This window comes from Tupaia chinensis, unplaced genomic scaffold, assembly GCF_000334495.1.
Source record: "Tupaia chinensis unplaced genomic scaffold, TupChi_1.0 Scaffold000126_2, whole genome shotgun sequence".
Classification (NCBI taxonomy): domain Eukaryota; kingdom Metazoa; phylum Chordata; class Mammalia; order Scandentia; family Tupaiidae; genus Tupaia; species Tupaia belangeri.
This window is the reverse complement of record NW_006159594.1, coordinates 2873532-2897428: the sequence shown is the minus strand read 5'-3', so window position 1 is coordinate 2897428 and position 23897 is coordinate 2873532. Positions and strand designations below refer to the sequence as shown.

The window sequence follows — 23897 nt, the reverse complement described above, 5'->3', positions numbered from 1 at the left end:
CCAAAAAAAAAAAAAAAAAAAACAAAGAAAGAAAGAAATGGCTCATCATGACAAGTGATTCTCTATAAGATTGACCTGATTTCTCATCAAAAAACCATGAAAACCAAAAAGCAATGGAATGATATATTAAACGTGCCAAAAGTAAAACTGTCGACTAAGAACTAGATGCCTAGAAAATTGGTCCTTCAAAAATGAAGGATAAATAAAGATATTTCCAGATAAACAAAAGCTAAAAAAGTCTTAGGTTACTATGCTATTCACAAGAAATGTGAAAGGGATTTCTTCAGGCTGAAAGAAAAGGACACTAGATGGTAACTTGAAATAAAATAAAGAAATAATGATCTCTGATAATGGTAACTACATATATAAAAACTAGTATTATTATATCTTTGACTTATAGCTTCTCTTTCTGTTTCTTTTGAACTTTGAAAGATAATAAAACCGCAATTATAAAAGCAAGGACCATGAACACACTGGAAAAAGATGTAACTTGTGGGCCACCAGGTGGCATGGTGGTTAAAGCACTGGATCCCACATGTCCAACTCAATGGTTCAACTCAAACCCAGCAGTTTGAAAAACATGCCAGGTATGTGTGTGTGCATGCCCAAAATCCTGAGAGGAGGATGAAGAAGGGATTGCAGTGTGGCCATTCCCCTGGGGAGTGAATCATGTCAATAACAACATAGAGAAGATGGAGCTGTGTAGGAGCAGAGTAATGTATGCTATTGAAGTTAAATTGGTATCAATTCAAGTTATATTTATATAAATTCAAGATGTTAACTATCATCCCCATAGCAACCATTAAGAAGCAACTTAAAAATATACAGAAAATGGAATAAAGAGAAATCAAATAAAACACTATGAAAAAAATAAACACAAAAAAGAAAGCATATGATAAATCTTTATGACCTCTGATTGGCAATGGATTCTTAGATTAACACCCAAAGCACAAACAACAAAAGATAAAATAAATTGGACTTCATAAAAAAATAAAAATTATTGCATGTTAAATGACAGTAGCAAGAAAACCTTCAGAGCAGGAGAAAATGTTTACATATTGGATAAGGGTTTAGGATTCAGAATATATAAAGAACTTGTACAACTCAACAACAAAAAGACAAATCGTTGTTCAAATGCTCAAAAGACTTGAGTTGACATTTTTCCAAAGTAGATATGCAAATTACCAGCAAGCACATGAAAAGGTGGTTAAATTGACTAATCATTAAGGAAATGTAAATCAAAAAACCACAGTGACATATCCCTTCACACTCATTAAGATAAATATAATAATAATAAATATCATGTGTTGGCAAGGATGTGGAGAAATAGGAATCCTCATACACTGCTGAGGTTAGCATAAAACAGTGGTAAGGGATCAGTCAGTGGCATGGTGGTTAAGATTGCTAGATCCCACATGGACACCTGTGCAATTGAAGTCCCAGAACCGGTGGCTTGATAAGTCACATCAGGCAAAAATCTGAAGAGGAAAATGGAGAAGAGATTGTGGTGTAACCGTCCCCCATAGGGAATCCATTCTCGCTTTTCTCGCTTTTCCTTCTCTCTTAGTCTACAGTGAGCATACACACTCTCCAGCTATTTTCTTTTAAATGATAGTATAAGAAAAGGATTGTCAATTCAAAAAGACAAACATACAACTACTGTATGACCCAGAAATTCCATTCTTAGGTATATATTCAAGAGAAATGAAAATATGTTGTTCACAAAGAAATTTCATTTTTAAAAGCATGGGGAAATGCTTAAATCATAGGGTGAACTGAGAATAAAAGGAAATCGCATTAGACATACAGTATGATTCCAGGTATCTAGAATGCACTAGTTATGATTCCTCTTCTTCTCTAAAATATTTTTAATGAATATGCATTATTACAGTAATCAGAAAGCTTATTTTTATTTTTTAAGAATTATTTAATTTATTATTATTTTTTAAAGAATTATTTAACTTTATTTATTTATTTATTCATTCATTCTTTCATTTATTTTAATTTGACCAGAGAGAGACACAGGGAGGGAGAGATGAGAAAGGAAGCCGCCATCTCCGGAACTTGAACTGTGGTCAGCTATGTGGGAGTCCAGTGCCCTTAACCACCATGCCACCTGCTGGCCCCAAATTTTTATTATTTTTTAACTTGCTATAGTCACCCGAGAGAGATGTGGTCAGCCATGCGGGAATCTAACAACCTAACCAACGCGCCACCTGCTAGGCCCAATCATTTTACTTTTTTTTAAATGTCTACTAATGAGGAAGGAAAAAAAAAAAGGTAGAGATTTGGTAATTGGAGTTGGTTGGCTATTGACAAAAATTATGTTAACACTGAAACTATGTATTTAGAAACATAAGAAATGGTAAAATAAAGAAAATATAAAGCTAGAAATGTGTCACCAGAACTCAACCACTTAGAGATACTTAGTTGTTCTTGTAACAGAATTAGGCCTAGACTGTTTAAAAGCAATAACTTGTCGTTTCCATTATGGTGAGAATACCAGCAGTTTATTTAGAACATATTTACTGTGAGCCTCTCATGTGCTGGCTCTGAAGCTTCTAAGGTGTGGCTCTCTGGGCAAAAGGCAGAGAACACTAAAAAAACAATTACAGACTTTGACTGCCTGTCATGCCTTTTCACTTCCCATGTACCAACAATTCAGTAATCTAGTCATCATTTGGGGAACCTGCTCTTTCCCACTCTTAATTCAAGTGCTAGGGTGGACTATTCAGAAACGTAGGAATGACCAAGGCTTAAGTCAATTAGTGGATTCAACTACTAGGGCCACCGTGATTCATTCATTTCAGCTAATAAAAATCAAATATAGGACTTTTTGTTAAAACGTTGAGAAGAGTGGTGGACTCTATTGAACTGAGCATTTATAACTAAATGAAAGATTTCAAAACTCCTCAGTAAGGAAGCTGTAATGATGAAAGCTTTGCTGGACGGGTTTGGGAGGTGGCTGTCACACTGTGTCATACCTTTTGCATCACTCCACCATGGTCCTTCTCTGACTGTACTCCACTCACTGGTAGTTCTGTATCTTCCATCAAATGGTCAGATCCTTAAGGAAAGGAGACACATCGCCAACAGACTTGGGCCTAGCATAAGAGAAGGGCCTAAACACGCACCTATAGAAGAAATTGTCCTGATGGGCTCTGCACAATGGCAATGAAGGCACTGATGCTTCTATCACTGCAGCTCAGGTTTCTTGGGCAGTAGGACCTCTACTGGCTGATACCACATCTAACAGTCCTCACCTTGTACCCTTGGGTCTTCCTTCTGAGCTGCAGTGGGTGATAGGCTGAGTCATCAACTGTGGGTACTAGTGTGGTTACTGCATGATCCTCACACAACTACCCAGAAGACGTCATTGGACAGAGGCAGTGGGGGTAGGAAGCATCCACAGACAGCATACTATGATGAAGCATCATAAAAGCAGTGGGGAACACAAGGTCGCTGGGCCCACCCACCTCCTTCATCTCCGAGAAGCTAAAAGCACAAGGAGGAAACACGAGCAGCTCCAGCCTGGGCAGCCTTCCTGGGAAGATGCAGCAGAGGCATCTGTTCTTGTTGGTCTTCTTCCTGTCCCCCACAGCAGAGGCAGGTGAGTGACCATCCCCATACTCAGAAGCCCAGGTCCCCCACGGCAGAGGTAGGTGAGTGACCATCTCCATACTCAGAGACCCAGGTCCATCCCACAGTTGGAAAAGATCTCCTGCCCCTTCTATATATGACTTTGCTCCTTCTAATGTTCTGAACCCCAGCCAGTTCCACTGCAGACCCCCAGGTATTATGTTGGATAAGCTCTCAGTGGAATAGCAGGACAGAGGCTATTCTCAAGAAGAGTCATTGGTTACCATCTCCTCACTGAGCCCTATTCATGTGATCTGGAAAGTAGGAACTTCTACAGGTGCCAGGCTGAGAGTGTAAAACAAGAGAAAATACTAAATTATTTTGGAGAGGGCAGAGTTCATCTGGCCTCCATGACTGGGACAAGACAGGTGCTCCCCCTCATATCTGCTTCAGAGGGACGCCTGGAAATCAGCTGACCCCCAAAATCGGTGGAATCATTGTTCTCAGAACACTGTTTTCCCCTTTGCTCTGTTCCTGGGCACTCAGTCCTTTGGCCCACTCAGTCTTTTGGCCAACTCTGCTCTTCTTCCTAGGCCTTTGCTAGCTCCCCTCTTTTCAAGGATGACCCAATGGGTCAAACTCCAACTTCTCTGCTTTCCAGAATCTCCCCAACACTACCCTATAGCTCTCATCCAGAGGCTACTGGAGCCACTCCTTTGTGCAGACAATGGATGCATATTGGGCACCCACTACATGTCAGGCCCTAGGAAACAGAATAGGATATGATGCTATCTGGCTCCCTAACTTAAGTCTTGGCCATTAGAAATCACACTATCCCAGGCATCACAGGACTCGTAGGATCTTAGTAACTCATTTGAAACAAAAGTCAGGAGAACAGTTATCCAGAGTCTCTGGGATTTTGCTATCCCTAAGACAGGTATGCTCACTTCCAACTATGTGGAGAAGGAAGATTTCTAGCCCAAAGCCTGCTGTTCTTCCCTTTTTCAGAGAAGGAGACTGAGGCTCTTCCCCCAGGCTCCTCTCAACTCTGGGCCATCTCAGGCTCCCAAGTGCCCAGCACTTCTGGAGGCATCACACACATGCCCACTGTGGACTAAGTGAGTGCACACAGGCAAACAGACTTTCTCTACAGGAGAGATCATCGGGGGACATGAGGCCAAACCCCATTCTCGCCCCTACATGGCCTATCTTCACATCATGCATCAGACAACTGAGTTTAGGTGCGGTGGTTTCCTGATACGAGAGGACTTCATCCTGACAGCTGCTCACTGTTTCGGAAGGTGAGGAGCAAGGAATGGCGTACACTGTCCTGGAATCCCTCTCAGAGATGCCTTCCTTCTTCCCATGGAGTTCCCTTGGTCCCTTAGTGTGAGGAAGAGGGCAAGTGAGTCCAGTGAGCATAGAGGCAGATGAATACTAAAGGCACTGCTGAAGTAGGAACAACTAGAGTGATCAAGCTTGCCATAATTAAAACTGGGTTATTCTCTGGCATAAGAATGCAAACTAAAGCCATTTCTTGTGTTTGCTCTGGGAGTATCTGACCCCCGAGAACCACTGGTGCAATTACCAATGGCTCCGTTCTTCCACATCTACTGCTGAGAGGCAGAGGGCCCAGAGAGCACAGACCCAAGATCCTGCAGCCCTGCTCTACTCCACCTGTCACCTGCTCTTCAAGGCTTCTGGGCTGTGCCTCCTGAGTCCTCATCCCATCCCCACTCTACTCCACGCAGCTCAATAAATGTCACCTTGGGAGCACACAATATCAAGGAGAAAGAGAAGATGCAGCAGCTCATCCCTGTGAAAAAGGCCATCCCCCATCCGGACTATAACCCTAAGAATTTCAACAATGACATCATGTTACTGCAGGTAACTTCCCTGCTGCTCTCGCTTTGCTTGGTCTAATGTTTGACCCTCCTTCTAGAGTCCTACCCCCTCTCTTTTCTGCATCCTGGATGCTAGGCCAGATGTGGCGCCTCAAGGAGGGGACGCATAACAGCATGTAGGCACAGGTGGACATTTTCTGAGCTGGACTCTCTTGCTTCTCACCCATCAGCTGAAAAGAAAGGCCAAGCAGACTGCAGCTGTGAAGCTCCTCAGGTTACCTAGGGCCAAAGCCCGGGTGAAGCCAGGGCAGGTGTGCAGTGTGGCTGGCTGGGGCCGGATGGCTCCAATTGGAAAATATCCAGATACGCTGCAGGAGGTGGAGCTGGAAGTGCAACAGGATCAAGAGTGTGAAGACCACTTGGCCAATTATTACAACAACAACACCGAGATATGCGTGGGGGACCCGTCAACGAAACGGGCTTCCTTTAAGGTGAGATGGTGTACATCTGCCTGCTTTGGCTCTGGGGAAAGGGATGTTTGGGAAAGATTTGGGTCCTGAAGAGCCAGGCAGTAGGATCTCCTTCACCCTAGGCTATGGTCTTTCTCTTGGGAGAAGAGAACAGCCAGAGTGGAGGGTAACGAGACTTCTACCAGCTCAGTGAGGGGTCTATGGTGAATGGTGCTCTTCTGGAAGGATGAATTTAGAACACTCAATATTTTGTCCTTCACTAGGTGAAAAGTATTAAGCAACTATACTCTTTGGAGATGTAGTAATCATTACCAGGTGGTTGCTCGGGGCTGACACCCACCTTGATCAATGGGCCTGTCCTCCATGCTGGGTGTCAGTCACGCTCACCTGCCTTCATGTCTTTAAACAGTGCCTGGAACCACTGATCTCACACAGACTCTTAAAGGGAAAGTGTCCCAAGATTTGAGAGAAGGGAAAGAAGCTGGTCCTGGGGGCGGGGTGGGGTGAAATAGTAACAATGTGCAGGGTCCAGCCTTGGCAGCAGAGTGGGCCCCAGGTGCTGGCCTGCCCTTTGCTCTCCCATGGCAAGCTGTGTAAGTCAGCCTTCTCCAAGATGGTACAGAAGACAGACCCAGCAGGAACGCCGGCTCAGCCTTCCCTCTCTCTATCCACAGGGGGACTCTGGAGGGCCCCTTGTGTGTAAGAATGTGGCCCAGGGCATTGTCTCGTATGGGCGAAATAATGGCAACCCTCCACGAGTCTGCACCAAAGTCTCAAGGTTCCTGCACTGGATAAAGAAAACCATGAAGAGCCTCAACTAGACTAAGTCCCCTTTGGACTAAGATTTTTCTTTGGAGCTGAGTCCCAGACTGCACAAGGGGAGGTGCCAGCAACAGAATAAATGTGTTTTAGCTGAATGGAAGACTGGTTTCTTGTTCATTCTTTGACCTCATTCATAGGCACTAACTCTGTGCTATACAGGCCAATGACACATTTCCACAATTTTCTTCTTTCTCCTCTTCCTTCTCCACTCACCACCTTCTTAGAGGATCCATGCAAAACTTTTACCTAGTTTCCACAAACTTGGATCTTTCCAGGGCCTGCCTTTCTGCCATGGCTGAAGCTGAACACCATTAGGAGAAAATGTGAACCACTCAGGGTCCTGGGGAAAGACTTTGAGGTGAACATCTTACCTCCTTCTCTAGTATTATATGGCAGAGAAGGAGATGATAGCACCATGTACCATGTATGCCAAGAAGATAGAACCTGGTCATTGCTCACGGACAGTTGTACCCTACTGGGGTCAGAGGCTGGGATCTAAGTGAACAACACATTTCTCTCCCTCAGCCAGAGAAATTGGCAGCTGATTTGGGGGAGAGGAAGAGGTTGAGTCATTCCTCATTCTCGGTGGGTCTAGTGTTCCTCTCTAACAGTCCCTGCCCTCTCCTGAGTTCAGGGCCCAGCTCAACTTCCAGCCTCCTACTGTCCCTTCTTCTCTATTTTCTACTGTGAGTTTTAGAGTCCACCACCTTCTGTCACCTCCATACCAGATGGATCTGAGCTGGCCCTGCATTATGTGATCCATCAGGCTTCACCACCAGGATGCAAGCCTTGATCATTAAGCAGAGAGAGGCCACAGAGGGACCTGGCCCGTGCTTGCAAAAAGCAAGTTTCCATGGAAGACAGTGCTGACAAAGTCTTCCCAAAATGCTTGGTTCCATTTCTCACCTGGAAGAACCAGCTAACCCCTCTCATCCAGCCCAGTGGCCTCCAATATGCTCAGTGTCAAGGGTTTGTTGGATAAAACCAGAGCTGTGTGGGATACCACAGGCCATTTGGCAGCCTGAGCCCCCTTCAGTCCATCTCTCTTGGTCATACTCACCTCTAGGCTAAGGCTCCCTACTGGCCACCCGAGAATACATCAGCTCCTCTCTGCAGTGCAGTGAAAAGCACAATTTCTTTTTTTTTTAAATTTTTTAAATTTTTATTATCATCATAATCTTGTTTATATTACATTGGATTACATATAACTTTACAGTGTATTACATTACTTTTTCAAAAGGGAATGCCTTGCATGTCAGTCAATACAGAGACATTAATCTCCCCGCTTCAACATTCAATATCTTTTCTTTTGCTTTTTCCCCCCATCCTTGGTTCCCTCTCTTACCCTCTGCCACCTCCTGTTCTCCTCCCACACTGTCTCTGGTATCTATGTTTGTTTTCTATACCGTTTTCCCCTCACATTTTATTGAATCACCAAAGACCCTAATCAATCCAAATACCCTCATAGCAAACACAGGTGACACACACATTTCCATGAGCACAAGTCTAACTTTACACATCCTATAAAGTAGCACCTAACTGGGGCTACATATCCTACTGCAGTCATTGAATAGATATATATTTTTTTTCTGAAACTTTTTTTTGTAACTCAATTTATATTCCTTCCCTAAGCATCATCACAGCACACAAAATGCGATCTCCCATCCAGTACACACTGCATAGTGACTCAATCATGCACATTACAAAAAAATAAATAAATAAATTTCCAATTCTAGTTCCTAGAATTATTTCCACCCCTCTTTCTGACCCTCTGTCCCTTCCCACCCTCCTCTCACACCACCTCCGGTGTCCAAAATTGTCCTCCATTCCCTTCCCACCCACATTGCATTGATCACACAGTTTCCTACATAACCTGACTACTTTCAAAGGTGAGTTCACTCGTTACTACTAAGAAAACCAGTTTTAACTTAAAGAAACGCCAAGGAACTTAAAAGCACAATTTCTTTTGTCAGTCCACAAATACTCAGCAGCATCTACTGAATGCTGGCCACTAGGGACACAAAGTATATGTAATAAGAGACCATCATCTGGACCCAGATGAAACTGACAGTGTTGAGGACTATTATTCAAATCATTTCACTGCCTCTCCATCCTCCAGATTAGTCCACAAGGCCTGAATCTATGTGGGATGTCCACAGGAATAAAGCATTTTCTTTTATTTTTATTGCTGCTTACAGATTGTGAATATTATCACATGTAACCTTAACATAGCAGGATAGGAATTCAGAAGTGACTTTCACCATTAATTTCTAGACACGAGGTTGCCAAACTGTTCACTGGCGTATCCTCTTTCACTAGGGAGAAGTCAGCTACAACAACCTTATGATTTGTTTTATAAGCATTAGATGTACCAGGAGTCCAGCAGATGATGTAGTGGTTAAGGTGTTAGACTACCACATGGGCAACTACAGTTTGAGACCCAGACCAGGTACCTTGAAAATCATGCTGGGGTAACCAGCAGTTAGCGTAATGGCTATGTCACTGGACTCCCACGTAATCGACTGCGGTTGGCATCCCAGACCCAGTGGCTTAAAGCTCATGCCAGGCGCGTGTGCATGTGTGCCAAAGATCCTGAGAGGATAATGGAGGAGAAGGGATTGCGGCATGGCCATCCCCCGTAGGGGGTGATTTCTCGCTTTCTGTCTCTCTGTTTCTGTCTGTCTGGCAAGCGAGCGCACATGCCCTGTAGCAAAAACCTCTCCAGAAAAAAAAAAAAGAGAGAGAGAGAGAGAAAATCATACTGGGCATGTGTGCATGCATTCCCAGAATCCTGAGAGGAGAATGAGGGACTATGGCATGACAATCCCCCTGGGAGTTATTTCTCTTTCCTTCTTTCTCTATCTCTCTATCTTTATGCAGCAAGAACATGCTCCCTAAGGCCAAAAAAATTAGATATTCTCATAAATGTGTACAACTATTACATGTAAATCAGAAATTATAACTAAAAATACACCAAAAAATGTATAAGACATGAATGTCATTGTAAGAAAAGCACATTTCAACCGAACAGGTCAGAAACATAGTTTGTTATTACTACAGGCTCCTAGATGGACAGAATCAAACTAGAATCAGACTCTGATTTCCCAGGTCTGGAAAAATGGTGATGTGCCTCTAGAATTTAGATCAGAAAAAGCCTATGATTGGGAAGACAAACAGAAACTCTTGCCTGTGCATCATAGGAATAATGATGCCCATATAATAACTAGAGGCACCACTATTACTATCACCCCTTGGTTTCTGAGACCATGTGTTCTAGCTACAGGGCAACAACACTGTATTCACTGATGATCTAAAGCTTATGCTGCATCCTATAGGACACTCTCAACCTTGCAGGTAGTTGTGTCTCAGCTGTCATAATTATTTAGTGTTCACTAGGCCATTCCACAGTTCTCTCAGGTCAGGAGCTTCTGGGCGATATAGTGAATGTAACCATCGCTGCACTTCTGTCTTGGTGGAATGTTTGTTGCCCAAAAGCAGAACTGTGTAGGATACCAAGAAAGGACAGAAACCTTGCAACTCCCTAAGTCCAGAAGGAGTGATGCTGGCTGAAATCTGCTGATGGGCAAAGAAGACAAAGTCCTACCCATACATATTCTCCGTTTTAGATGTCAGATTTTTTAATTAGGGATATACTCACTCTGTCCTAAAAGTAGCTCTCCATACTAAAGAGCAATGATTTCTATTGTGAACAGTACAAAATCCAACAGAGAAGACAAAATGAGATACAACAAAAGGTAGGAAAAGACAAAAGAACAAAGAATCAATCACACAAATGAAAATCAAATACCAATACATTCTTCAACTCAATCCTATCAATATTTTCATTTAATGTAAACAAATTAAACGCTTAATTAAGAGACCAAAAATACAAGTGTAGATTTTTTTAAATGCAAAGCCAACATTTTTCTATTCACAAGAGACATATCTTAAATATACAGACATAGAATAAAAGTAATATTATGTGAGAAAAAAGATAAATCCTGAAACAGCAATCAAAAGAAAATAGGTCTGCCAGGTGGCAAGGTGGTTACGGCAGCTAAATCCCACATGGCCAAATGCGTGGTTCTAAGTCTTGGGCCTGACTGCTTGGAAAATATACCAGACACATGCACATGCATGCCCAAAAATCCAAGAGGAGAATGGAGGAGAGGGGACTGTGGCATGGTTATCTCCCCTGGGGCATAATTTCTTTACTTTCCCTCTCTCTCTTTCTCTGTCTCTCCATCTCTCCAATAAGAGCATGTGTCCTACAGCAAAAACTAAAAAAAAGAAAGAAAGAAAAATTAAAGAAAAAAAATATTGCCCATGGGACATGCTATTTCACTTTTTAATTTGTGGCCAACTGTAAGATGAAAGAGTATCTGTGTGTGTGTGTGTGTGTGTGTGTGTGTGCGTGTGTGTGTGTGTGTGTTTAATGAGAGAGATAGAGAGTTAGGTATTTTCAGCAGGGTCTCACCATGCCATGGTCCTCCTGCTCCAGCCTCCCAGCTAGCTAGCTAGGATCACAGTTGTGCACTGCTGCATTACGTGTTCAGGTTAGTCCAGTATATGAACCAGGGTCTCTGTGCAGCTCTAGCACCATGAAGTGGCACCCTGCTGCCTGCACTAGCACTGCTGAGCCTCAGCAGAGTTTTTGAGTTCTTTGTTTTTCAGGTTATTGCCATAGGGCATGAGCACTTGCCAGAGAGAGACAGAGAGATACGGTGAGAGGGAAAGTGAGAAATCATCCCCAGAGGGAATAGCTGCATCACAATCCCTTCTCTTCCACTCTCCTTTTGGGATTTTGAGCATGCATGCACTTGTGACTGGCAAAATTTTCTAGCCGCAATGTCTTGGACTCAAACCACATGTGAAAATCCAGTGCCTTAACCACCATACCACCTGCTGGCCACCCTCAGTAGTTTTTTTATTTTTATTTTTTTCAGTATTTTCTTTCTGTTCCTCTTGAAATAAGTGAAGTTGACTATTAAAAATATTTCTATATATCTTTCTGTGAACTGGCAGGCATTTTGCCCATACTTCTATTAGGTTTTATATCCTTTTCTTCTGGATTTTGAGGGAGTTTTATATATTAGATAGGTTAATTCTTTCATTGTGATATATGCTATAATTACCACCTCTAAGCTGTATTTTGAAAATGCAATATACTGTTTTTTGACTTGCAAACCATAGAAAAAGTATTTTTTACATATCCTAATTTATTTATCAGTCTTTTCATGTTTCTGAATTTAGTATTATTGCTGAAAAGCTTTTTTCAGTCTGAATTTATAAAGAGTTTGTCCTGTATTTATTCTAGTACATGTATGCTTTTATTCTGCATATTCGAGTCTCTAACTACTTAGAGTTGATTCTGTTAGTTTACATGAATTATCAACGTAAATTGGGAACGTTTCTGGGAATGTTTGTAATTTTTCTATTCAGTTACTTTAGTCTGTCTATTCAAGTATCAGCACTACTCTATTTTCAGGAAAGGGGTTTTATAGGATTTTTAAACATCTAGTGAGGCTAATTCTCCTCCTGACTGCTCTTTCTGTGTATGTGTCATTATTTTCCTATTCTTTCTTTTCTTTTTTTAAAAAAATTTGCTATAGGGCATGTGCACTCACCAGAGAGAGAGAGAAACTGAAAATCATACCCTATCCCTCAGGAGGCATGGTGATGCTGCAATCCCTTCTCCTCCACCCTCCTCTCAAGATTTTGGGGACACACACTTGCCTGGCATGTTTTTTAAGCCACCGAATAAGGGACTGGAACTGCAGAGTCTGCCATGTGGAGTCTATCTGCCTTCACCACAGCACCACCTGGCTGCCCCCTTCCTAGCTCTTCTTTTTTAGTAGTATTATTTATTATTATTTATACATTCAATCATTATACATCATTTAGTTTGTAAAGAGATTTTGCCCAACATGATGTGCATCACACAGCAGACGAGTTGAGACTACTATACACGACATCACCAAAAGGCAACACACCATATCTGTGTAACACAAATGTCCTACCTAGCTATTCTTACATGGTTATTTTCCACATGAATTTTAGAAATTGTCTAGGACTTGTCTGGCACTGGAAGAAGAACGTGACATTCTTACTGGAATCACATCACATTTATATATTAGATTGAGAAGAATTGATATTTTAATGAGATTCATCTGATCCAAGATCTAGCAATATTGTTCTATTTCTCAAGTCATTTTTGCGTTTGTAGGAGTATTTTTAAGTTTTTCACAATTCTGATGAAGATTTTCATAAGCACATACCCTTTTTGTTGCTATTACAACAGATTTTTCTTTTCAATTATATCTTCAAACTGCTGACTGTTTGGATATGTGAAGGTTATGGATTTTCTTTTAATTTTCAAACCATCTCAAGCTTACAAATAAGTGAGTACAGTATAAAGAACTTATATTTTCCTGAACTCTTGGAGAATAAAGTTGCTGATATATTTGTTGGTATTTGCGTGGGTAAACCAGATTCCCCCCGGAATAGACCCCCGCCCTGCCACACTCTTATCTTACCCTGCTCCCCAAAGTATTCTGTATTATTATTTTTGTTTAGTTTTTTTTCTTTTTGCCATAGGGCATGAGCACTTGCCAGAGAGAGACAGAGAGATACGGTGAGAGGGAAAGTGAGAAATCATCCCCAGAGGGAATAGCTGCATCACAATCCCTTCTCTTCCACTCTCCTTTTGGGATTTTGAGCATGCATGCACTTGTGACTGGCAAAATTTTCTAGCCGCAATGTCTTGGACTCAAACCACATGTGAAAATCCAGTGCCTTAACCACCATACCACCTGCTGGCCACCCTCAGTAGTTTTTTTATTTTTATTTTTTTCAGTATTTTCTTTCTGTTCCTCTTGAAATAAGTGAAGTTGACTATTAAAAATATTTCTATATATCTTTCTGTGAACTGGCAGGCATTTTGCCCATACTTCTATTAGGTTTTATATCCTTTTCTTCTGGATTTTGAGGGAGTTTTATATATTAGATAGGTTAATTTTTTCATTGTGATATATGCTATAATTACCACCTCTAAGCTGTATTTTGAAAATGCAATATACTGTTTTTTGACTTGCAAACCATAGATAAAGTATTTTTTACATATCCTATATTTTTTACATATCCTAATTTATTTATCAGTCTTTTCATGTTTCTGAATTTAGTATTATTGCTGAAAAGCTTTTTTCAGTCTGAATTTATAAAGAGTTTGTCCTGTATTTATTCTAGTACATGTATGCTTTTATTCTGCATATTCGAGTCTCTAACTACTTAGAGTTGATTCTGTTAGTTTACATGAATTATCAACGTAAATTGGGAACGTTTCTGGGAATGTTTGTAATTTTTCTATTCAGTTACTTTAGTCTGTCTATTCAAGTATCAGCACTACTCTATTTTCAGGAAAGGGGTTTTATAGGATTTTTAAACATCTAGTGAGGCTAATTCTCCTCCTGACTGCTCTTTCTGTGTATGTGTCATTATTTTCCTATTCTTTCTTTTCTTTTTTTAAAAAAATTTGCTATAGGGCATGTGCACTCACCAGAGAGAGAGAGAAACTGAAAATCATACCCTATCCCTCAGGAGGCATGGTGATGCTGCAATCCCTTCTCCTCCACCCTCCTCTCAAGATTTTGGGGACACACACTTGCCTGGCATGTTTTTTAAGCCACCGAATAAGGGACTGGAACTGCAGAGTCTGCCATGTGGAGTCTATCTGCCTTCACCACAGCACCACCTGGCTGCCCCCTTCCTAGCTCTTCTTTTTTAGTAGTATTATTTATTATTATTTATACATTCAATCATTATACATCATTTAGTTTGTAAAGAGATTTTGCCCAACATGATGTGCATCACACAGCAGACGAGTTGAGACTACTATACACGACATCACCAAAAGGCAACACACCATATCTGTGTAACACAAATGTCCTACCTAGCTATTCTTACATGGTTATTTTCCACATGAATTTTAGAAATTGTCTAGGACTTGTCTGGCACTGGAAGAAGAACGTGACATTCTTACTGGAATCACATCACATTTATATATTAGATTGAGAAGAATTGATATTTTAATGAGATTCATCTGATCCAAGATCTAGCAATATTGTTCTATTTCTCAAGTCATTTTTGCGTTTGTAGGAGTATTTTTAAGTTTTTCACAATTCTGATGAAGATTTTCATAAGCACATACCCTTTTTGTTGCTATTACAACAGATTTTTCTTTTCAATTATATCTTCAAACTGCTGACTGTTTGGATATGTGAAGGTTATGGATTTTCTTTTAATTTTCAAACCATCTCAAGCTTACAAATAAGTGAGTACAGTATAAAGAACTTATATTTTCCTGAACTCTTGGAGAATAAAGTTGCTGATATATTTGTTGGTATTTGTCACTTCCAAAATACTCCGTGTATAATTTTTACACTCAAGGATACCATGTCACATAACTTCAATATAACCATCAGACTTACAAAATTAACATCAATACCATCCATATGCTAAACCTCAGACACTGAGAAGCTTAGCTCTTTAGTTGATTGCTGTGTTTGTTTTGTTGGTCTGGTTTTTAGTTTTGTTCCAGGGTGTGTGCGCGCTTGCCAGACAGAGACATTGAAAGAGACAGTAATGAGAAATCACCCCAAAAGGGATGGCCATGCTACAATCTCTTCTCTTTCATTCTCGTCTCAGGATTTTTATACATTCAATCATTATACATCATTTAGTTTGTAAAGAGATTTTGCCCAACATGATGTGCATCACACAGCAGACGAGTTGAGACTACTATACACGACATCACCAAAAGGCAACACACCATATCTGTGTAACACAAATGTCCTACCTAGCTATTCTTACATGGTTATTTTCCACATGAATTTTAGAAATTGTCTAGGACTTGTCTGGCACTGGAAGAAGAACGTGACATTCTTACTGGAATCACATCACATTTATATATTAGATTGAGAAGAATTGATATTTTAATGAGATTCATCTGATCCAAGATCTAGCAATATTGTTCTATTTCTCAAGTCATTTTTGCGTTTGTAGGAGTATTTTTAAGTTTTTCACAATTCTGATGAAGATTTTCATAAGCACATACCCTTTTTGTTGCTATTACAACAGATTTTTCTTTTCAATTATATCTTCAAACTGCTGACTGTTTGGATATGTGAAGGTTATGGATTTTCTTTTAATTTTCAAACCATCTCAAGCTTACAAATAAGTGAGTACAGTATAAAGAACTTATATTTTCCTGAACTCTTGGAGAATAAAGTTGCTGATATATTTGTTGGTATTTGTCACTTCCAAAATACTCCGTGTATAATTTTTACACTCAAGGATACCATGTCACATAACTTCAATATAACCATCAGACTTACAAAATTAACATCAATACCATCCATATGCTAAACCTCAGACACTGAGAAGCTTAGCTCTTTAGTTGATTGCTGTGTTTGTTTTGTTGGTCTGGTTTTTAGTTTTGTTCCAGGGTGTGTGCGCGCTTGCCAGACAGAGACATTGAAAGAGACAGTAATGAGAAATCACCCCAAAAGGGATGGCCATGCTACAATCTCTTCTCTTTCATTCTCGTCTCAGGATTTTGGGCACACATGCACACATGCCTGGCATAGTTTTCAGGACACAGGTACCTGGACTGGAACCAAATGGTGTGCTATTTTGGATCCAGTGTTTTAACCGCCCTGCCACCTGCTAGCTCCAAAGCTTAGTAAAGAGCTTGAATATATTTGCTCCTTTGATTAATCCCCAGAGATTTACAGAATGACTCTTTATCAGCTCCACCCCTCTTCCTCTCTGGGGTCCCCTCCTCCGGGCACACAGGCCCTGACACTCCACAGTAGGAGCTCCTTCATGATAATGCCTGGTGCACCCTATTCAGCCTGCTCTGACACACTGTACCAGACCACCTCCTCTGTGGAGGCCTCTGTAACTCCATGAGCTCAGATACCCTCTACTAGACCAACCTCCCCCCGCCCCCAGAACACCTTTCTTGGCCTGACAATACTTACACTCTTCTTGTTGGGCTGCCCCATCCATCGGATGTCTTTTCACTTCATATTTTTTCTGGCATCCCGAACAGGTTGCCCAGTACGAGGTGCCCAAACTTGGCTAGATTGAAAAAGAGGGAGGCCACATTGACAGGGGAGTGCCATGGGAGCTTTTATACCCACATAGGCTTTGGCTCTCCCTTATGGTTTGCTGTGGCTTCCCATCCTGCCAGAGCCACTGTTAACAATGTGCTTTGTTTCTTTGGCTTGTGTTTTGTTGCTTTTTCTGTGAATTATGACCAAGATGTTTAAAACCAACAATATTTTCAAGTTCATGACTCTCTTCTTTCCCCCACCCCCACTATAGGAAGATCTTCAGGATAATTCTTTTAGCAAATGGTACAGGGAGATTTAAAAAAAAAATGTAGTTCTATGGGCCAGCAGGAGGAGTGGTTGTTAAGATGCTGGACTCCTACATGGCCGATCATAGTTCAAGTCCCAAATCTGTAAGCTTTCTCTCTCTCTCTCTCTCTTTCTCTCTCTCTCTCTCTCTCTCTCTCTCAAGTGCATATGCCCTATAGCAAATTTTAAAATAATCATAATAATACATAAAATTAAATAATAATATATTTTAAATGTATTTCTCTATACAACATTCTGAGAATACTACCTTGGCTCTCTGGCATCAGTTCCTACTTTACATGGTATAAGTAACTCATTAAAGACAATAGCTTCTGGGGACCAACAGATGGCATGATGGTTATGTCACTGGATTCCTACATAGTTGACCATGGTTCAAGTCCCAGACTTGGTGACTTAAAATTCACATCAGCTGTATATATGTGCATGCCCAAGATCCTAAGAGGAGAATGGAGGAGAAGTAATTGCAGCATGGGCATCTCCCTTGGGGAGTGATTTCTTGCTTTCTGTCTCCCTTTCTCTCTCTGTCTCTCCAGCAAGCACACGTACTCTATAACAAAAATCTCTCTCAAAATAAATAAATAAATAAATAAATAAATAAAGACAATGGCTTCTGAGAGAACAAAAAACTTCTGCCATTTTCAGTACACATGGTTTGGACAGAACAGACCTCAACTAACCCAAGGAGTATGACCTAGCTTAGACCAGTCAGTGGTTTTAACTCCTCTCCATGTACCTAGAAGCAGTGGTGAAGATTACCCTTTCCTAGATGACTGCTACTGTGTATCTCTCATCCCACCAATTCTTCTTACAGCATGACTTCAACACTCCTCCTTCCTAAGGGACATGGCCTATGTTCCTTGTTCCTTTCTTTTTAACCTGTATGGAAGCATTTTCTTTTCTTTTCTTTTCTTTTTAATATACCAGAAGACACATATGCTCACCAGAGATAGAAAGAGAAAGAGAAAATGAAAAAGCATCCCATATAGGTAGTCATTCCATCATCCCTTCTCTTTGGGACTCAAACCACACAGTTAGATATATGGGATCCACCTGCCTTAACCACTCTGACACCGGCAGGCCCATTTAGGAGCTTTTCATCATTCCGAGCAATGAAATATGATAGAATGAATACTATGTGATGTAAAAGTCTAGGTTAAAAAAAAAATAGACACAGCCTCTGCCTGGCTTGCATTTGGGAGGATGATAAAGAAGGAGAAGCCAACCATCCTGAATAAAGGAGCAACCTCATGCAGTGAGACAGCATGGGGAGGAAATGAAGCTCCCAACCAACTGCCAGCATCAACAGCTAATGGCTGGATGTTGAGTGAGCAAGCCTTGAGAAGATTCTCACTTCCAGGCTTGAAGCTACTCCTGCTGACTCCACAGGGAGCAGAGACAAAATTTCCATACCAACCCTGACCAAATTGTAGACTTGTGGGCAAAGTAAATATAGATGTGTGTGTGTGTTTCTTTATTTATTAATTCTTTACATTTAAGCACTATACATCTTTATAGCATAAAAAAATGACTTTTTCCCAGCATGCATATTCTGCACATTAGTCCAAAGATATTACCAAATATATTATCATCAACAGATAATTTTCTATTTTTGTATGTGCTAAATATTTTGCTTTGGTTTCCCTTGATACCCTCTCACCTACTGCCGTTGCCCACCTTCTTTGCACACTGTCTCAATCAGTAAGTTCTTAAACAACTGAAACGTGGCCTCTTCAGCATTTCTCCCACTCTATTCTGCTCTTCTTTCCAAGAATGGTCCTCACCATCCTTTTCTGATCACTGGTGTTTTGTCTATTCCACAGAGCCTAGGAATCTAGTCTCCAATATATCTGAAAAGATAAATGATAACCCTGTTTGTTTACAGAGAGTCAAGGAAATGGAAGTATTCTTGGATTAATCATAATAAAGCTCAGGTTTCTCAAGCTCAAAAGTTAATTACTGGCTGAGGCAACATCTCCTATCACCCTAAGTTATAACTTGGGTTTCCTGTTTTCTGCAGGTGTGGTCTTTTGGTGTGAGCACCAAGAGCTATGGGTGCTTATGTGGTGACTAATAAGTTTGTGCTCTACTCGGACCTGAGGGCTTGGTCAGACAATGGAGCAAGGCTGACATATTCTTACCTGGTATAACCCTTTACAACCACAGAGGAGAACACCAGGTCTTAAAGACAACAGAAAGCATTAGCAGCTCCGACCAGGCAGAAGATGCAGCTGGTCCTACTCCTGTTGGCCTTCCTTCTGTGCTCCGGGGCTGAAGCAGGTGAGTGACCATCCCCAAAAACATCCCCTTAACCCCAGCCCACAGTCCTGCTCAGATGTTATACACTCACATATGCTGGCTCTTGGCCATCTCCAGGAATATTCTGAACCCTGGATCAAATCTCACCCAAAGACCAGAAATCTGGTGCTGGATAGAAACTCAGGAATAATAGGCTGTTCTCCAAAAGAACCAATGGGTACTATTTCCTCCTTAAGTCCTGCTCTTGTCCAGAAAGTGTTTTTTTGTTTTTTTGTTTTTTGTTTTGTTTTGGTTTGGTTTTTTTTGAGAGGTTTTAGCTATAGGGCACGTGCGCTCGCCAGACAGACAGAGAGAGAGACAGAGAGACAGAAAAACGAGAAATCACCCCCGAGGGGGGATGGCCACACCACACCACAATCCCTTCTCCTCCATTCTCCTCTTGGGATCTTGGGCATGCACGCACACACGCCCAGCGTGAGTTTTAACCCACCAGGTCCAGGACACAAACCGTGGTCGACTACATGGGAGTCCAGCGACATAGCTATTATGCTAACTGCTGGTCCCTTCGGAAAGTGAGTTTTTTCACATAAACATTTGGAAGTATGTTGAAACCTGAGAATAAGAAATAATTAATTTCCCCGAGAAAAAGCAGCTTGGAAGGAGGGTTGTTCTCTACAGTCAAGGTAAGGACACTAACTTTCTAACTCAAAATCTACTCTCAATCTACAGCCTCTTCTCCAAATGTCGTCAGTTCTATACTACCCTAGAAAGAAGTCTAAGGTCCAGTTTATTTCAGAATTGATAACATCTGGTCACTTAACATTTATTTTTACCGGGACCAGCAGGTAGCATAGCGGCTAAGGCACTGGACTCCCATATGACCAGCCATGGTTTGAGTCCCAAACTCAGCAGCTACAAACGCATGAGAATGTACGAGCATGCCCAAAATTCCAAGAGGAGAATGGCAGAGAAGGAACTGTGGCATGGACATCACCCCCATGAGGTGATTTCTATCTTTCTCTCTCTTTGACTCTTTCTGTCTCTCTGGTAAGACTTCATGCTATATCACAAAAATACTCTTTAAAAAGAAAAAAAAATTCATTTTTACCTTAGTTTATATTCAACTTCTATTTGGTCAATTTTCAGTTGTCACTGTTTTGTTTATTTATGGTTTTAGTTTTCATGTATTATGACATTCAGCATTTTTAAATACAGATGGGTATAATGGCTTTGTTAGGCCCCATTTTCCCAGCTCTTCGGCATCCCATCAGAACTTCCAAAACTGCCGCCAGCACTACCCCAGCCAACCCTCACCCAGAGCTAATTGGGAGCCATTTCTGTATGCAGCCAACACATTTACCTGACAGCCATTTTGTGCTGGGCTCTACAAGATAAAAAGATCAAACACAACTCAACATCTTGAGCCCGTTTCAAAATATTACAAAACAGCAGAAGTCCAGTGGGTCTGGGAAACAAAAGAAGGAAGAAGGCAAAGGGAACTTCAGAAATAGGATTTTCCGGGCTCTATGGGGTCTTCACGATTTATTCCAGATACAAACCACTTCTGTTGATAAAAATGTCTGAATCAGGACTTAAGGAAGAAGGGCTGCTCTTTTTGTCAGGGGGAGAATCAGTCCCAACAGGTCATTGCAAATCAGAAATATCAAGTTGTTGGAAAAATCATGATGCATTTTTGCATAGAAAAAAAAGTCACGACTTTTCCATAGTACGAATACCATCAAAAGAACCCTTAAGGCTCCTTTCTTGGGTGCTACAGAGTGCTGTTGACTCACTCCCCACTACTTCACCAGACTACTTCCCTCTGTAGTTTATCCTAGTGTCAACTTCTTTAGCCTTTGGCTCCATAAGCACAGAAAGCAAAGCAGGCTTTTTCTTTCAGAGAAAATCATCGGGGGCCATGAAGCCAAGCCTCATTCTCGTCCCTACATGGCATTTCTTCGGATCCAGACTCCAGAGAAAGTGAAAAGATGTGGAGGTTTCCTGGTGCGTCAGGACTTCGTGCTAACAGCAGCTCACTGCAAGGGAAGGTAAGCTCCTACCTGTGTCCCTATGCCTCTATAAACATTCCACAGTGACTCTACAACTTTAGGGCTGCAAATATGGTCCACTTATAACACAAAAGAGCTCCTTGGAGGATAGGAAAATTTGGAGAAACAAAGGGCATGTAAATGTAAGAAACCTGTTGAAAGAGATAGAGCACCCCAGTCAAAGATGAGTGGAAAAGAGATCAGGGCTGTATCCAGGAGCCTAAGTAGTGACTAGAGAAAATTGTTATTTCACTTGAAGATGATGAGGGTCTATACATGACTGAGCAGCCTACATCTACATCCAGAAACTCCCACCCAGGGACTGCCAACAGGCAGTGGGTATAGAGATGTTCAGGTCCAGGGCTCCATGCCCTGAAATTTCTCTCAATCCCTGCCCTGCTCCACCCACCTCCCTTCACAGCTCTCAGAACTGTATCCCTGAACTGCATCCCTGCACTCAACCTTCCTCTCTGCTCCCCGTGTAGCTCAATAAATGTCACCTTGGGGGCACACAACATCAAGAAGCAGGAGAAGACACAGCAGATCATTCCTGTGGCAAGACCCATTTCCCACCCGGACTATGATTCTAAGAGACGTGTCAATGACATCATGTTACTGCAGGTGAGGCCATAACTCCGTTGGCTCTTGGAAACTTTTATATTGGGATTTTTGTACCCTCATGACCTCATTCCCATCCCTCCTTCCCAATATGACCTTCTTTCCAATATCACTAATCCCAGGGCCATGGAGGAGGCAATCCTATAACTGTCTGGAATCTTTGTAAGATTTTGGTCGATTAGGATTTCTCTCCTCTGCCTTCAGCTGAAGAAGAAGGCCAAGTTGACCCCTGAGGTGCGCCTTCTCCTGCTGCCCACAAGAATGCAGGTGACACCAGGGATGATATGCAGTACGGCCGGCTGGGGACGCATTAGTATAAACAAGACAACAGTCAAACTCCATGAAGTAGAACTTAAAGTCCAAAAGGATGAGCAGTGTATTTCTCGCTACAAAAGCCGTTATAATTACACCACCCAAATATGTGTGGGGGACCCAAATAAGAGGAAGACTTCTTATAAGGTAAGATTGCCAGTACTTTCCAAGCCCAGCCTGGAGACAACAGAATCTGAGGAGATCTAGGGCAGTAGAAACTAGCTATAGCCATCACCACTAAGCCTTCCCAACCAATCCAGTCTCTGGTCCCTTCTCCCTGGGGGGAATTGGATAGTGGCTGTCCCCACAGCCACTTTATGGAGTGACAGGTCAGCCTTAGTCATCTGGAAAGAATCATCAGGACCAGACCAGAGCCCTGAGAGTAAGGGAGGTGACAAGGCCTGCTTGGGCCTGATCACATACATGCCCCCTAACAGAGACATCCAGCTAGGGGAGGAAGGGAGGGCAGGACTTGGAGGAGGCCAGCTCAGACCTTTCTCTCTCTGCCCACAGGGAGATTCAGGAGGCCCTCTCGTGTGTAAAAATGTGGCCCAGGGAATTGTCTCCTATGGAAAAAATAATGGAAAACCTCCACGTGTCTACACCAGGATCTCGAGCTTTCTGGACTGGATAAAAGAAACAATGAGACAGTTCAAACTGCAGGGATCAGACTGAGGTGTAACTAGGCCCTGTAGAGGGTGCTCCTCTCTCTCCTTCTCCCTCTCCTTCTTTCTATCTCTTTCTAGCTCATGCATGTGCACATGATCTGGTCAGGAATGAAGGAAAAAAGAAAAAAAGTTTACATTGGTGCATTTAAAGTAACACAGCCAGTCTAGCAAGTCGTGTGGAAGTGATGGTGACTGGGTCCCACATGGCCGAGTGCCCGGTTCGTGTTCCATACCTGGCAGCTTGAAAATCACACTGGGTCCATGTGCACGCATATCCAAAATCCTAAGAGTAGAATGTACAAAAATGAACTACAGTTGGCCATCCCCCAGGTGTGATTTCTCAGTCTCTCTCTCCTCTCTCTCTCTCTCTCTCTCTTTCTCTCTCTTCTTTCTTGCTTTGGCAAGTACATGTACCCTGTAACCAAAAGAATTTAAAAATTGATAAAATGACAGTCATCTGATTGGCTATACCTTATTCTTTACATCGTGAACTGGAGAATACTGGAATGAAGAAAGGGCAGGAGTTCAGATTGTAAATCTATAATCCTTTCCAGAGGCACAGTTTGTTTACTGTAAACTAAAACATGCCTTTTTGGACAATAACCCTAATGGGCATAAAGTATAACTAAAGTCTTAAATTCATGCTTTATTTGGGCCTTTAAAAATTAAATGTACTGTGCCAGGAGGTGGCTTGGAAGTTAAGGCGACTGGATCGCAAATGTCTGATTGTGTGTTTCACGTCCCAGACCCAGTGAATTGAAAAACATACAGGGCACTGTGTGCATGCATGCCTAAAATCCTAAGAGGGTGGAGAAGAAGGGTTTGCAGCATTAGCCAT

The 23897-nt window shown here is 41.7% G+C and overlaps 2 protein-coding genes across 2 annotated transcripts in view; both read left to right on the top strand.

Annotated features, from left to right (window-relative positions):
* LOC102492779 (uncharacterized) overlaps positions 1-6815 on the top strand; it is a 23267-nt gene extending 16452 nt beyond the window's left edge. The window contains exons 7-11 of the mRNA XM_027770331.1: positions 3432-3610; positions 4733-4880; positions 5331-5466; positions 5654-5914; positions 6568-6815. Coding sequence (XP_027626132.1) covers positions 3432-3610; positions 4733-4880; positions 5331-5466; positions 5654-5914; positions 6568-6714 — 871 coding nt within the window. The 3' untranslated portion in view covers positions 6715-6815. The remainder of the gene's footprint in view (positions 1-3431; positions 3611-4732; positions 4881-5330; positions 5467-5653; positions 5915-6567) is intronic.
* A 12352-nt stretch (positions 6816-19167) lies between these two features.
* On the top strand, positions 19168-23125 carry LOC102473071 (duodenase-1). The gene is made up of 5 exons (XM_006144589.1): positions 19168-19434; positions 21314-21461; positions 21947-22082; positions 22284-22538; positions 22905-23125. The coding sequence occupies exons 1-5, from the start codon at positions 19380-19382 to the stop codon at positions 23064-23066; spliced, it is 756 nt and encodes a 251-aa protein (XP_006144651.1). The 5' UTR covers positions 19168-19379; the 3' UTR covers positions 23067-23125.
* Positions 23126-23897: the final 772 nt, after the last annotated feature.